This window comes from Chenopodium quinoa, unplaced genomic scaffold (genome assembly GCF_001683475.1).
Source record: "Chenopodium quinoa cultivar QQ74 unplaced genomic scaffold, ASM168347v1, whole genome shotgun sequence".
Taxonomy (NCBI): Eukaryota; Viridiplantae; Streptophyta; class Magnoliopsida; order Caryophyllales; family Amaranthaceae; genus Chenopodium; species Chenopodium quinoa.
The window spans coordinates 248768-261340 of record NW_018743791.1 but is presented as its reverse complement, the minus strand read 5'-3'; the positions used below and the strand labels follow the sequence as shown (position 1 = coordinate 261340).

The following is a 12573-nucleotide window of genomic DNA, read 5'->3' as shown; positions in this document are numbered from 1 at the left end:
CATATCGATTCTTAGGGGTTGCTCGAAGCCAAGGTCCGTATTGATAGACCATCTCCGACACTTCCCCTTCTTGCTGTTCTTTGTACTGGCATTCTCTTTCAGTGTGCTCCATCCTACCACAAAAGAAACAAAATTCCGCTAAACGCTCATACTTCAAATCAACCCATTTTGATTGATTCCCTCCAATCGCCAGGAACAAACCACGTCTCAGCGGCTTGTTGAATTGCAAACTTTTCCTTCAATTTCCATACATTCGCTAAGGTTCTTTTCATCGCCTCAATGTTGTAAGGTTTCACAGTCCATAATTTTCCAACCAGAGTAAGATTCAATTTTGTTTTTGTGTCATTGCTAACAACCTCGACATAATCTCCACCTAAAACCACACCCTCGTCTTCTGTCAATTTAAATCTTTCCCAGTCTTTTATTAAATCTTCCGCCATCCTCTGTATTCTAGCAATCAAACAGAGAAATTTGGTGCAAATTGATTAGGAATCGAACAGGAAAATTGGAAAACTAGGGCACTTCACTCGCAAACCCTAACTCGGGACTAACTTACCCTAGAGAGGGACTTTTCTATGTATCTTCATTATTTTTTTATTTTTTTATTTTTTTAAAGAATGGTGGATTTTTCAAAGACAAAAATAAGAGGGTAGTTATGAATTGTTATAAGGCAGTTTTTTATTTTTTATTTTTAATTACACTAATTTTTGATAAAAATGTAATTTTTAAAATGTAGAAGGGTATTTTAGAAAAAGCAAAATTTATCAACTAAAGATCCTTTCATTTATATAGTACCATAGATAGATAGAATCATGGTCGAAACTCGAAACATCCTGCTAAATTATAAAGAGTGCGCATGCAAATGGATGTCCGCGTACTTTGTGGCCATATCACAATTTAAATGTATGTATATACATAGAGTACTTTGTTTCAAAAAAAAAAAAAAAAAAAAAAACATAGAAAACTTTTTTTTTTTTGGTTATTTATTTATTAGTATAATAATCACAAAATGTTAAAACAAAACATCAAAGGCGGCTTGTTGTCTGCATTATTAATATTAATATTAATATTAATAAAGGATTAAAGGAGCGGTTATTAATTGAATTGAATACAAAGTAAAAATGCACTCTTTTGTCAAATTATTGGTGCAGGGATCGAATGATGCCACCAAGTGTTTTATTTATTCGATTAACACCAAAGATTGTCATGTGATGTAATTATCCCACCATAATCACACCCCCCCCCAACGTAACCCATACTTTAAGCCTTAAAATTAGCACCAATTATGAGAAGAATGTACCTAACAATCACAATTAGTTCTAATACTATCTTTTATTACTAGCTTAGGTTAGGTTCCGTATTACGCACGGTAATATCAATAGGATAAAAGTCAAAACAATAATAATAAGGAGTACACGTTTTAACCCGCCTAGCTAATTAGGTAGATTATATTGTAGATAGAGGTTTGTTTTAATCAGGGTACGGTATATTTAGTATTGATGATTATGTAGGGATTATAGCAATAATTTCATAATCATATGGGCTATACTCTTGGCCATATAAGGATAGAAATTGGGATAATGCATGCTGCTTAGTGCTTACACCATAAAAGTAAGAAGACCAACTTATTTGGCTAATGCGAAAATAATGGATTGTACTTTTGTCCTTGCTACTGTCACATTAGGAAATAATTATGCTAATTTGGACTCAAGTGACAAAATTAATCAATGTTAATTAACACCTTATAGATATATTTTTTGATAGAGTATATAAACTACACCCTAATTATTATGAATTTCAATCATCAACTCAGCTTTTGATGGAATAAGTCTCTAACATTGATATCAAAAACTTAAACTTATAGTTGAAACTTATAATTAATTTATATACTCTACTGTTTTTTTATTAAGATTTTGTTAATTATAATCGAGTGAGATAGATCATATATTCATATTAATTCAGTAATCAATTAGCCTACAACATTCTACGGTTCTATACTTGTACTCCATCAACTCCTTTTGGGTTTTGGCTACATCTGTCTATCTCTATCTAAGGTTCAATTCCATCAAAAAAAAGTTGCAAGTTTTTTTTGGTGTTTAGAGAGCCAATCAGCCAATGGGATAAGTGATGAAAATCGATTTTAGGATCACTTGAAATAATTGAAAGGGAACTCTAGCAATTTGAGCTATCCCTTTCCGAGTCTAAGGTTTTATATTAGAGGTGGACATAGCAATCATGATACAGGGGATATTTTTTTTGATATATTGTATGCTGTCAAAGTTCACCATCTTTTAAAATTTGGAAGGTGCGTGGAAAACGAACAATAATCTCACTTGTTTTTACATTAACAATACTTTAATACTCGTATCTTTTTGGAGTAGCTAATTAAAGATAGGATGAATGAATAGGGCCCTAAACGGGTTTAATTTGATGCTAAGTATATGAGCTAAGCGAGATTGGCTAGCATCCCAGGCCATCATGTCCCACTTCTCGATCTCATTGTGTTTTAGCCGTCCACATCATTGTTCATCATGATTAGTGTGCTCCTAAACAATACTTCCTACTTCTTATATGTTAGATTTTTTTTCCTTCTTAAATATATATTATTTTAACACTTTACTGCACTAAGAAAGTAAACATTAAATGCTGGCGGGATAATTCCTATAACAATAACAAAGTAATTCCTGACTGGTCACACAGTATCTCATATAAAAATTACTTGTAGGTTATTACTAATTGACAAAATTAATATGAAGTAGTAGTATACACCAGCCAGATGTTATGAGCCGTACAAAAATGATTAATCAAGGTTCTTTGTTGTGGCCCGTACAAGGTTAAGATATAAGACACATCAATCATGCTCATGCATACACATATATCTAGACAAACTTGAGAATTATTTTGCAAAAAAATAGATGCCACAAAATAAAAAAGAGATGAGAATAACGAACGAAGCATGGCAGATAAAGAAGTGTGAAGTGTAGTCAGTTCAACCACAAATGACTGCGTGACCAAAGTTTTATTAAAGAGAACAATCATAATAACGTTTCATGTTATTTTTTGTCTCACCATTATCAGCTCCTATTTTATCCTTAACCTTGATTGTATTTTTCCACTATGACCTACTTCAGATTTTCTCCTTTTTCCTATTAATGGTTTAAATTCGATTCTTCTTTTATACCAGTACAAAGGAGCTTTATATTTGGTAATTTTTTGAATTCCATTTTTCCCCAACCCTCTTGAATTGTTCCTCAAACATTCATTGTATTGTAAGTTTATAACAGATAAACGTGTGTCTATAACAATTTATGAATTAAGTACAAGTTTTGTATGTTGAATGTATATGGATGATACTCTATATAAAAGCTAAGAGATTTGCTTTTACTTTATATGTGTTGTTCATATGTTTGGTCCTTAGGACATTAACATCAATCATAATCACATGTAAATTTTTTTTTTCCTTAAATGTCATGGTCATTTATTGTTTGTATGGTGTGGATCTAGAATAGTTTTATTACCCTACACAATATAACTAAAAAGAAATTAGTTCTCAGTAAAAGTTAAATAAAAGTCACGTTTATAATATAGGTTATCCTTATTGATTATATCAAGTAATAATATAATGAGATCGAATTGGTTACATGGAATAATGATTTAGTGAGATTTTACTTAAAAGATGTCACAAATAAAGTTCATAAGCTCATGTCTGGATTTGCAATCTATTATGATGAAAGGGGAAGGAATTATGTATGAAATTAGGAATCATGAGCTGAGGCATTTGCAATCTGTTTGATATTACTAGAACCATGACTCTTAAAGTCTCAAATACATAATCTTTTTATTTTTTATTTTATTTTATTTTATTTTTTACATCACAAATACATAATCTTATTAATGCCAAAAGGGATTAATAAAAGGAGCTTTATTAATGTTTTGATGTAAAATTAAATATGAAGTAACTGAATGAAGTTGACACATGTTTGTGGAATTTCTTTTATTAAGATCTTGGACTTTAATAAAGTTGCAAAAGATTATAGCCATTCTAATATCTGCATCAGTGGCAAATCAAAGTGACATTTTAATCACAACTTAATGATTACCAACTCTTTTTCTTGGCAGGCCCAACTGCTAGAATATGCTGCTAGTCTAGGCTGCTGATTATTGTACCACTGAATATAGAATTTCACATGTAGTATTAGTCATTATTGTTCGCTGCTAGTTACATTCCTATTACTCCGTCGGCCTCATTTTAAAGCTCTTACAAAAATCGATAAGACAAGTATATATCCTACACCATTTATAGAAAAGTAAATAGGAAAAGGAATTTTAACATTCGCACCTAAGAAGACAATCTTATGTAAAATGTTATTAGACCTTGTCATATGTTTTTTAAGATGACGTTACATATGTTTATGTATACTACGTGCATGTCTACAGAATGAAGTATATTACTCCGTAATTCGTAAGCACTTCACGATGAATGAAGTACCAATGTACCATTTTATTGATCTCCTAAAGGCTAAAGCCAATGCTAAGATTGAAAGAAGTAAGTGATATACAGTAGTAGTTGTATCACAATTTACAAGTTAAAGGGGCAGAGTGAGTTAAAATTGGGCCCAAATATTGGGCTGAAAGTCCAAAATATCTAACACTGAAACCTATCCGAGTTAAATACTATCTCTGTTGTGAAATTGCCCAGAAATAGAAATCTGGAAACCAAAAAAATCACAAGGAAGAAGAAGATGGGAGTATGGGCAGGAATAGGGGTGTTGTTGCCATTTCCATTCTACTATTGGTTATGGAAACAACCTCAAACATGGGTTGATCTTTGCGGCAAACAAAATGACCCTTCAAAGATGATGGCTTTTGTCTCTCAGTTTCTCAAACTCATTCAGTTTCTCTCTCTTTACTCTGTCTCTTCTCTTTCATGGCCTCCTCCTTTCTATTTTTGGCCTCTCTTCCTTGCTGGCCAGTTCCTCAACTTCAGGTCCATCCTTTTCTCTTTTCTTTTATATCTGGTTTTTTATTTTTTTATTGTTTCCTTGCATTTATGATATGAAATTAAATTAATTAAAGCTTCCTTTAGTACTTATTCTGTGCAAGATGGAATGAGAAGATTGTGTTATTGGAGTTTCTGAGATTTATTAAGTGAGGAAGGAATGAATGAATGAATGAATGAGTGATGTAGAATTGGTTTAATTTGTTGGGCCCATTTACATGATTACTAATTTGTTGAAGATATATAGGAATAGGATTAGGACTACTCCTTTGATGAGCTATAACTATAAGCCTAATACAATATGCAATTCAGACTGTTATTATGGTTGTATATATTTCTATCTTGCTTCTCTGCCATTGACCTATAAACCTTACATTACCCATGTTTGCATCCTCGGATGACATGGAAACCTTAGAGAAACATACGAATTCGTATATGCTAATTTCTTTGGGAAACTTTTTCACAATAATGGATTTGCTTTCTTGTTCTTGCTTAGGTCTAACGTCCATTGCTTTTCCATTTCTAGGCTTCTTCCAACAACATAAAATTGTGCTGTCAATTTGACCGATGTTACCTGTTTATAGGCTTGCAGTGATTCTTCACTTATTTCCCATTTAAGAACATATTCAAAAACCAGTTAACTAACAACATTTACTTGGTTTCAGAGTTGGTATTTATTTCTCCCAAGGACTAAGGAGTTTCTCGTCTTCTTCATCCTTCATTTCTTTCTGTTGTTCTCCTCCTGTCCTTTATATTTCATGTTAACTAATGGAGTGTTCAATTAATTGCAGGGTTTATCAGTTATTGGGTGAATCTGGTACTTATTATGGTGTTCGCTTTGGGAAGACCGTACCTTGGGTTACTGAATTTCCATTCGGTTACATCAAAGATCCACAATACGTTGGTAGCATTATGAGTTTGCTGGCCTGTCTTTCGTGGGTTCCCTTCCAATATATCCTTTTGTGGTGCCTCGGCTATGTGTTCATGATACATGTAGAGTCAGACGAAGATCCAACCACTCGTGCCAAACCACTCAGATGAGTTTCCAACTTATCCTTAGAATATCCTATAAGCCACTGATGCAAAAAAAAAAATTAGTGAAATGAAGCTCTCAAGTTCACATCATTTTTCTTGTGCTTAGTTTTGGTACCCGTTCTGTATCATTTTGTTTGCTTCAAATTAATAGTGGTGAGTCCCTTGCAAAACTCAATCTTTGTAACTCTAGTTTGTGACTCTTTGGTTCTGAAAATAAAGATAATGAATGATTGTCTATTCTCATTCAAGTTTTAGAATGTACAGTTGATGTCATTACAAAAGCATACAAGAGTTGCATCTTCTAAGTACTGTGTCTCCCTCACACACATATTTCGTTTTCTTAAAACAATGCCATGAGGGGTTTGGTAGAATAAGTTGAAAGAGAAAGAAATAAAAAGGCGGGGAGAGCATCCTTGATGTGCCATTTTACACCAAAGCTGGAACTGCAGTTGCAATCTTAAAAACTTTAAGTGCATCTTTTACAACTTCAACATCAATATCTGCCAATTTTCCTGTTTTTGATGCTATGATTGTGCACTTCTTTCCTTCTGCGTTGGGAACAAAACGTTTTCCCTTTTCTTCAGAGCAAAACAAAGCGATGCTGCAGAATTTGAGTGAAGATATAATCAATTTCTTTGCAACTTTGTGAGTGTTAATGCAGTTAAAGTAGATTCAATTACAAAGCTCTTTTGCGCCAATTTTTAATATGTAGTACAAATTGGTCTAACCTGGGTTTTTCTCGGGCATGCGCAAGCTGAATAGCTGCTGTGTTGGTTGCTATAACGCCAACAGAATCATTGATCAATGCTGCTAACTGATGCATATTTAGTTATTTACAAAGTTAGAGTCAAGTGCCATAAGTTCCAAGCTGAAGTTCCAGAAGTTCTTCATGCTTTGGGATTGGTAGGCAGATCAAGTAAAAATAAAATTGTACTTACTTGGCCAGGCGTCGTTATAAACACAATGCTGGTTTCGTCCCCGACAATTTCCTCCACATCTTCTCTTAGTTTTTCATGTGGAATCACAAACACTGGAGTAACTCCCCTGTTTTAACAAAACAGTTTGATGCAGCAGACAATTTTTGGCTTAAAATTTTCTGAGCTAGCAAAATGCTGCCAAAAAAATGTTTCATGTTACAACCAACATTACCTGATTGCCTGGGATATTTCTGTCCAGATCTCAATAGGGAGCAAGCTATCAGTATCTCCTCTGGACTGCATTGATGCCTGTGAGTCGCACTGTATGCCATGAATCACAACATATTTCCCCTTTTTTGCTCCTGCTTCATTATATTTAGATTCCACAACGTCCTTCAGCCTCCTTGAAATTGATACCTTCAAGGGGGTAACTGGCAGCTGAGGTACGTTCTTAGCTGGTCGGCCTAACCATTCAACCATCTGATGGTACCTAGTAGCCATAAAAAACTCCCAACACAAATAAGGAATTGGGTTTGCTTATGATATTAAAATGTTAAAGTTGTGGGTAAGTTGTGTTAATTCTCACATGTTATATCCTCCCTCTGAAAGATTCATACTGTCTGGTGTAAATGTTTCAGATAGTAAGAGTCCAGCTCCTGCTGCATTTGCATTGGGATATATGTAGCTTACTCTGTCTCTGGCTGTTGTCATGAACAAAAATGCTGCATGCCCTAGCCCTGCTAGTTTTGTGGACAGCACCATGTCATAATATCTATTCTGCAAGAAAAATTACAGTAAATCAATTTGTAAATTGTCTACCCTTTTATGCGATGAGTATGTATGTAGCTGTTCCGATTTACCACTTTCCTTATTTGTTAGTTTAGTATCTTCAGTGAGTATGTTGATTGCTTGATCTACATCTACCCATTTAGTTGTGTTGGCACAAGAAACATATCTCATTAAATGGGTGTTATAGAGTTGCCTGTGAGTCAAGTAGGCCTAAATTTTGTTGGAGCTTAGACTACCTCTTCTTTCAGAGCTATAAAAGACTGACATTCAAACTCTACTAACGTGAAATATTGGCATATTACTTATGACATTTGGAAGGTATGATGCCTCTTATTAGTTTGAACATGAAGTGCCCCAAAAAAGACAATACTGACCAACCTTAAGAAGTCCAATCATGTCAGTGTACTCTGCAGGATCAGGAAAATGATCATCAGGATCGTAAACAGTTGCCCACCTCACATTTTTATTCATTTCGTAAGTCTGTTTTCCTCTGGCTGATGTAATTATATCAATCTGAACTCCAGGATACCTATCCTTGATCAACTGAATTGCAGGGAAGAAAAGCAGATTCTCATATACACCACCAGAAATCACACAGCAACATCTTCTGACATCTCCTCTCACCTTTGATGCCAATGATGCTACCTCCACAGAATATCCTTGTGGGAACTTAAGGAACCCATATGGGTTGCCGGGATTATCCGGTGGCCTTGGGTCTTCATCTTGTTTCCCATCAGTGTACAATGACCCATATTCTATGTCTGGATCATCCTCTCCATCATCGAATAGATCTAACCATGGGTTTTTCTTCTTTGCTTGTGGCAGAAAAGTTGGTCGTTTCGCGCTGAGTGAGTGTTCTAGTGGATTCAGAAAGGAGAGTTTGGCGAGGTGGTTGGAATTACTAGGCAAGGAAGGGGAGTTGAAGAAAATAGGAGCTAGACACTTGGGTAGTAGAGAAGTAGCCATAGCTAAGTCTGTTATTACTTTGTGGAAATGTTTGTGTGTTTTGATTTTTGGCAGTTGGTTTGTAAGATAATTGGATAAGTGAGGGGCTGATTTCATTTCATGCCTCACATTAATTTTATATTGCTATAATTTTTGTAAATATTATTTTCCCTTTTATATATATATATGTGGACAATTTGTTTTGGAAGCATTCTTGATAATTTTGGCCTCATTTGGAGATTGCATCACTTTTTAGAAATTTTTGGCTTACAGAAGCTGTCTGTCGAATCAATTTCAGCTCTGAGCAAGAATATAAAGATAAATTTTGACACGGGAAATTAAGAATGAAAATTTGTTTTCAAATTTGTTTTCATATATATACTCAAAGTAAGAAAGCTTTGATTACATATCTCAGTTGTCAATAAAAGAATTGCAAGACCATCATTCTGTGATGGTGTGTAGAAATTTAATGACAGTAATATACTAAGCATTATTTTGCAATGAACCCCAGTACAAAATTCTCATGAAGTAGAGGCCAAAAGGCTTTTGGCTGGAGATCGAAGGGCAACAGCGCCATTATCTGGTTTCGAAAACTTCTTGTAAACCGCTCTCAGCCTGTTTTCCGGTGCTGCCATATGGAAGCTAACTAACAGCCTAGCACATTCCCTGCACATCATATCATCACAAAATATATACGTTTAGCATAGCTTTCATGGTCAATGTATATAGCACTTTATAAATGTTTATTTGGGAACAGTTCTTACATAAGCTGATTTTCAGAGTAGCCTGTGTAATGCTTGAGAGTTTCTGTCCAAGAGGGACTGCTGTTCAGAGTACAGCGAGCAGCATACACACTCGAAGCAGCCAGAAGTGGAGGAGGATACTTGATTGTGGTAGCATAATTCATCATACCCAGTTCAGAGAAGAAGTATGACATATTCTCCAACTGCCATTAACCAATGAAAACCAATCAGTAAAGTTGATTATTGCAGGCTAAAATCTTCACAATTGAGATCCAAATGTATGTACATATATACCTCAGAATTAGCTGAAACAGAAGCTTTGACATATCTAGTGAGGAACATGTATGGTGTGGGGACTGTCAAATACCACTCCAGATTCCCAAGTATTGTTTTCTCCATTGCTAGAACCTGCTCTCTCATATATGCCTTATCTGATATCTGTACAAAATCATTCACCTGAAACAAATTTCAGTCAGATTAACAGTACTTGTTCAAAAACAACCCATAAAAAGTTTCAGTCTTAGGGTCCTGAAATTACAGTACCTCAGGTGCCCAGATTTCTTCATACTTGCAGGCTATGAGCATTGAGGCAATGCCTACCAGCTGAAGCTCCTTCCTAGGGACAACCTTCATCGAAAGGAATCGATCGATGATGTTTATGGTAAGGTACAGGGTCTCCTGCCTCAACTCAAACTTGTAATGCACTTCAATTAACCAATCTACAAGAATAGACCTCATCTTCTCATTGACATCAGGCTGAGAATCCATGTAATCGCGCACTCGACTCTCAGCTTCAGCAATCTTGTAGAAGTTGTAAATGTCCTCAACATACTCAACGACTGCCAATTCATCTTGTATGCTTCCCTCATCAATGTTGACTACTAGTTCTTGAGGTTTCTTGGACAGTCCACAAGCTTCCTGAAATATACAATTTTGCACATTTCACATTTGATTTATCACAACATTTGTCCACTATACTATACCAGAGTCATCTTAAAAGGATTAAAATTAAACCTTGCTTCGGGCGGTGAGGAAAGAAGTAAGGGTTGGTGATTTCTTCTTCTTAGGTGCTGCTTTATGCTCAACCTTCCCATGTCCAGAAGGGGTTTTTGAGTCAACTTGAGTTTTCTTATTTTCTTGCACCTTTTTCTGGGCTGGTCCTGGCACCCCAGCTTTTCTTGCGCCACCAACATTTACATCCACAACCTGAACTCCTTGTTTCTGCAAACAATCAATCCAGATTTTGATAGAAATCAATCAAATTGTCTTCTTATATTGGAAAAGAAGGCTACATGAATTTGATCCGAGGCAATAATAATAATAATAATAATGGTACCTTGTTTTTCTGAGCGACTGCTTGTGCATTTGCAACTAACTGCGCACAGAAACTCCGAGTGAGAGGACGGTTGATTGCCTGGGGTTTAACAATACCAACTGCTGCTCCTCCTCCTCCTCCTCTTGCAGTCACTACGTTTCCAATGTCTCCTAAAGCTGTCCTATTTTTTCTCTCTCCTCCTGCTTGAACATTTTTCTGTTCAACTCCACCTATTCATTCACACATCCAATATTTTAGTTTTCTTTTTTTTTCCAACGTACAAGAATCTGAATACCCATATCAAAACTTAAAACCAAGATTAACAATGATGAATTGGGGGGTTTTAATTATAACTTTTAATCAGATTATCGTCAAAGAAACCAAATTCAAGAGGAAAACAAAAGATCAAATCTTTCCACGTCAAAACAACAGAAAGGATATAGAGATGGATGGAAATAAAAAAAGCAACATCCACAAATCAATTAGACAAAACATAAAACAGAGAAATTGAGAATCAGAAATGAATAACTCTCATCTCATGTCCGAAAAACAGAGAGAATCAGAGTGAACAGAAAGAAAAAAGGAGATAATAACAAAATTGAATTCTGATCAAAGGAAAAAAAAAACAGATGAACAACAGATTGATCAAATTGTAAGCAAAAACAATGAATGAAATGGCCAAAAGGAAAGAAGAATACCTCCGGGTTGGCCTTGAAGAGCAGCTCGTGCAGCCATCTTTCTCTGATTCGATTTCTCTCACTAAAATTCTCTCTCACTCTCACTCTCTCTCTCTCTAAAATGAGTGGATTAATGAGCGATGAAGATGGAGATGAAAGAAAAGGTTTGCAATGGCGGTATTTAAATGGGGGTGGGGATCCACAACGGTCGAATTTTCTGTAAAGTTGAGGATCGTTGGATGCGCTCCAATCTAACGGTAAACTTCATATGTTTTTCTGTTTTTTTTTTTTTTTTTTTTTTTACCTTTTTATTTCTTTTTATTTTTGCCCAAATATGTGTTACCGTGTATGGGCCTTTAATGGGCTTACCGTTATAACTTCGCTGGGAATTGGACTTATCCGTTTCTCCTTTCTTCTTCTTTTTTTTCCTTTCTTTTCTTTTATCTTATTTTTTTGGGTTTTTCTAAGCTATGCCCCCAAATTATTGAATTTCTAAGTTGTACCCATGTTTTTTCAAAGTTATAAGTTGTACCCTCCACTTCACAATATTTTATAAATAATACCCTTTGACAACCATATCCATTAACGAAAGTTAAGTTATTTTATCGACAATGGTGTCGTGACGTTATTTATTTGACACGTGTCTCATTCTCATTGGTTTAACACTTAAAAAAATTTTAAAAATCAGAAAATAAAATAATAAAAAAGGTTATTGTTAACGTAAAAGGTTGTTGTTAATAAAAATTAGTGAGGTTGAGGGCACAGCTTAGACGTTTGAAAAAGCATGGACACAGCTTAGAAAATGAAGAAATAAACTGGTATAACTTAGAAAAACCCTATTTTTTTCTATGTTGACTTTTTCTCTTTTATCTTGCACATAACATAGGAGGCTCTCTTTGATTGTTATAGGATTATTACACAATTTTAATGCATGATCCGCGTGTGTCAATTATTTCATATGAAAATCTGAAAATTTCATCATACACCCAATTGTACCATGAACATATGGTACACCCGGTCAAAAGCATGAGTTATAAAAACGCAGAAAGAACATTGTATACAAATACAAAGTACACGAGAAAAAAAAAACATTTTTATTCCTTATTCATTATTTACATTCCATATTACTTTTGATAAACAAAATTTCATTTTT

At 34.7% G+C, this 12573-nt stretch overlaps 3 protein-coding genes across 3 annotated transcripts; 1 reads left to right on the top strand and 2 right to left on the bottom strand.

Moving 5' to 3' along the window:
- Window positions 1-4636: 4636 nt before the first annotated feature.
- Window positions 4637-6277, top strand: LOC110684978 (phosphatidyl-N-methylethanolamine N-methyltransferase-like). The gene is made up of 2 exons (XM_021861425.1): window positions 4637-4987; window positions 5791-6277. The coding sequence occupies exons 1-2, from the start codon at window positions 4743-4745 to the stop codon at window positions 6038-6040; spliced, it is 495 nt and encodes a 164-aa protein (XP_021717117.1). The 5' UTR covers window positions 4637-4742; the 3' UTR covers window positions 6041-6277.
- On the bottom strand, window positions 6249-8827 carry LOC110684976 (photosynthetic NDH subunit of subcomplex B 1, chloroplastic-like). The gene is made up of 6 exons (XM_021861423.1): window positions 8119-8827; window positions 7538-7728; window positions 7184-7441; window positions 6973-7078; window positions 6763-6848; window positions 6249-6635 (listed from the first exon to the last, which is right to left on the bottom strand). Exons 1-6 carry the CDS (start codon window positions 8800-8802, stop codon window positions 6461-6463), a joined length of 1500 nt encoding a protein of 499 aa, XP_021717115.1. The 5' UTR covers window positions 8803-8827; the 3' UTR covers window positions 6249-6460.
- Window positions 8828-9022: 195 nt separating this feature from the next.
- Window positions 9023-11478, bottom strand: LOC110684977 (G2/mitotic-specific cyclin S13-7-like). Its single transcript, XM_021861424.1, has 7 exons — window positions 11442-11478; window positions 10765-10973; window positions 10443-10649; window positions 9972-10346; window positions 9723-9884; window positions 9450-9631; window positions 9023-9351 (listed from the first exon to the last, which is right to left on the bottom strand). The coding sequence occupies exons 1-7, from the start codon at window positions 11476-11478 to the stop codon at window positions 9207-9209; spliced, it is 1317 nt and encodes a 438-aa protein (XP_021717116.1). The 3' UTR covers window positions 9023-9206.
- Window positions 11479-12573: the final 1095 nt, after the last annotated feature.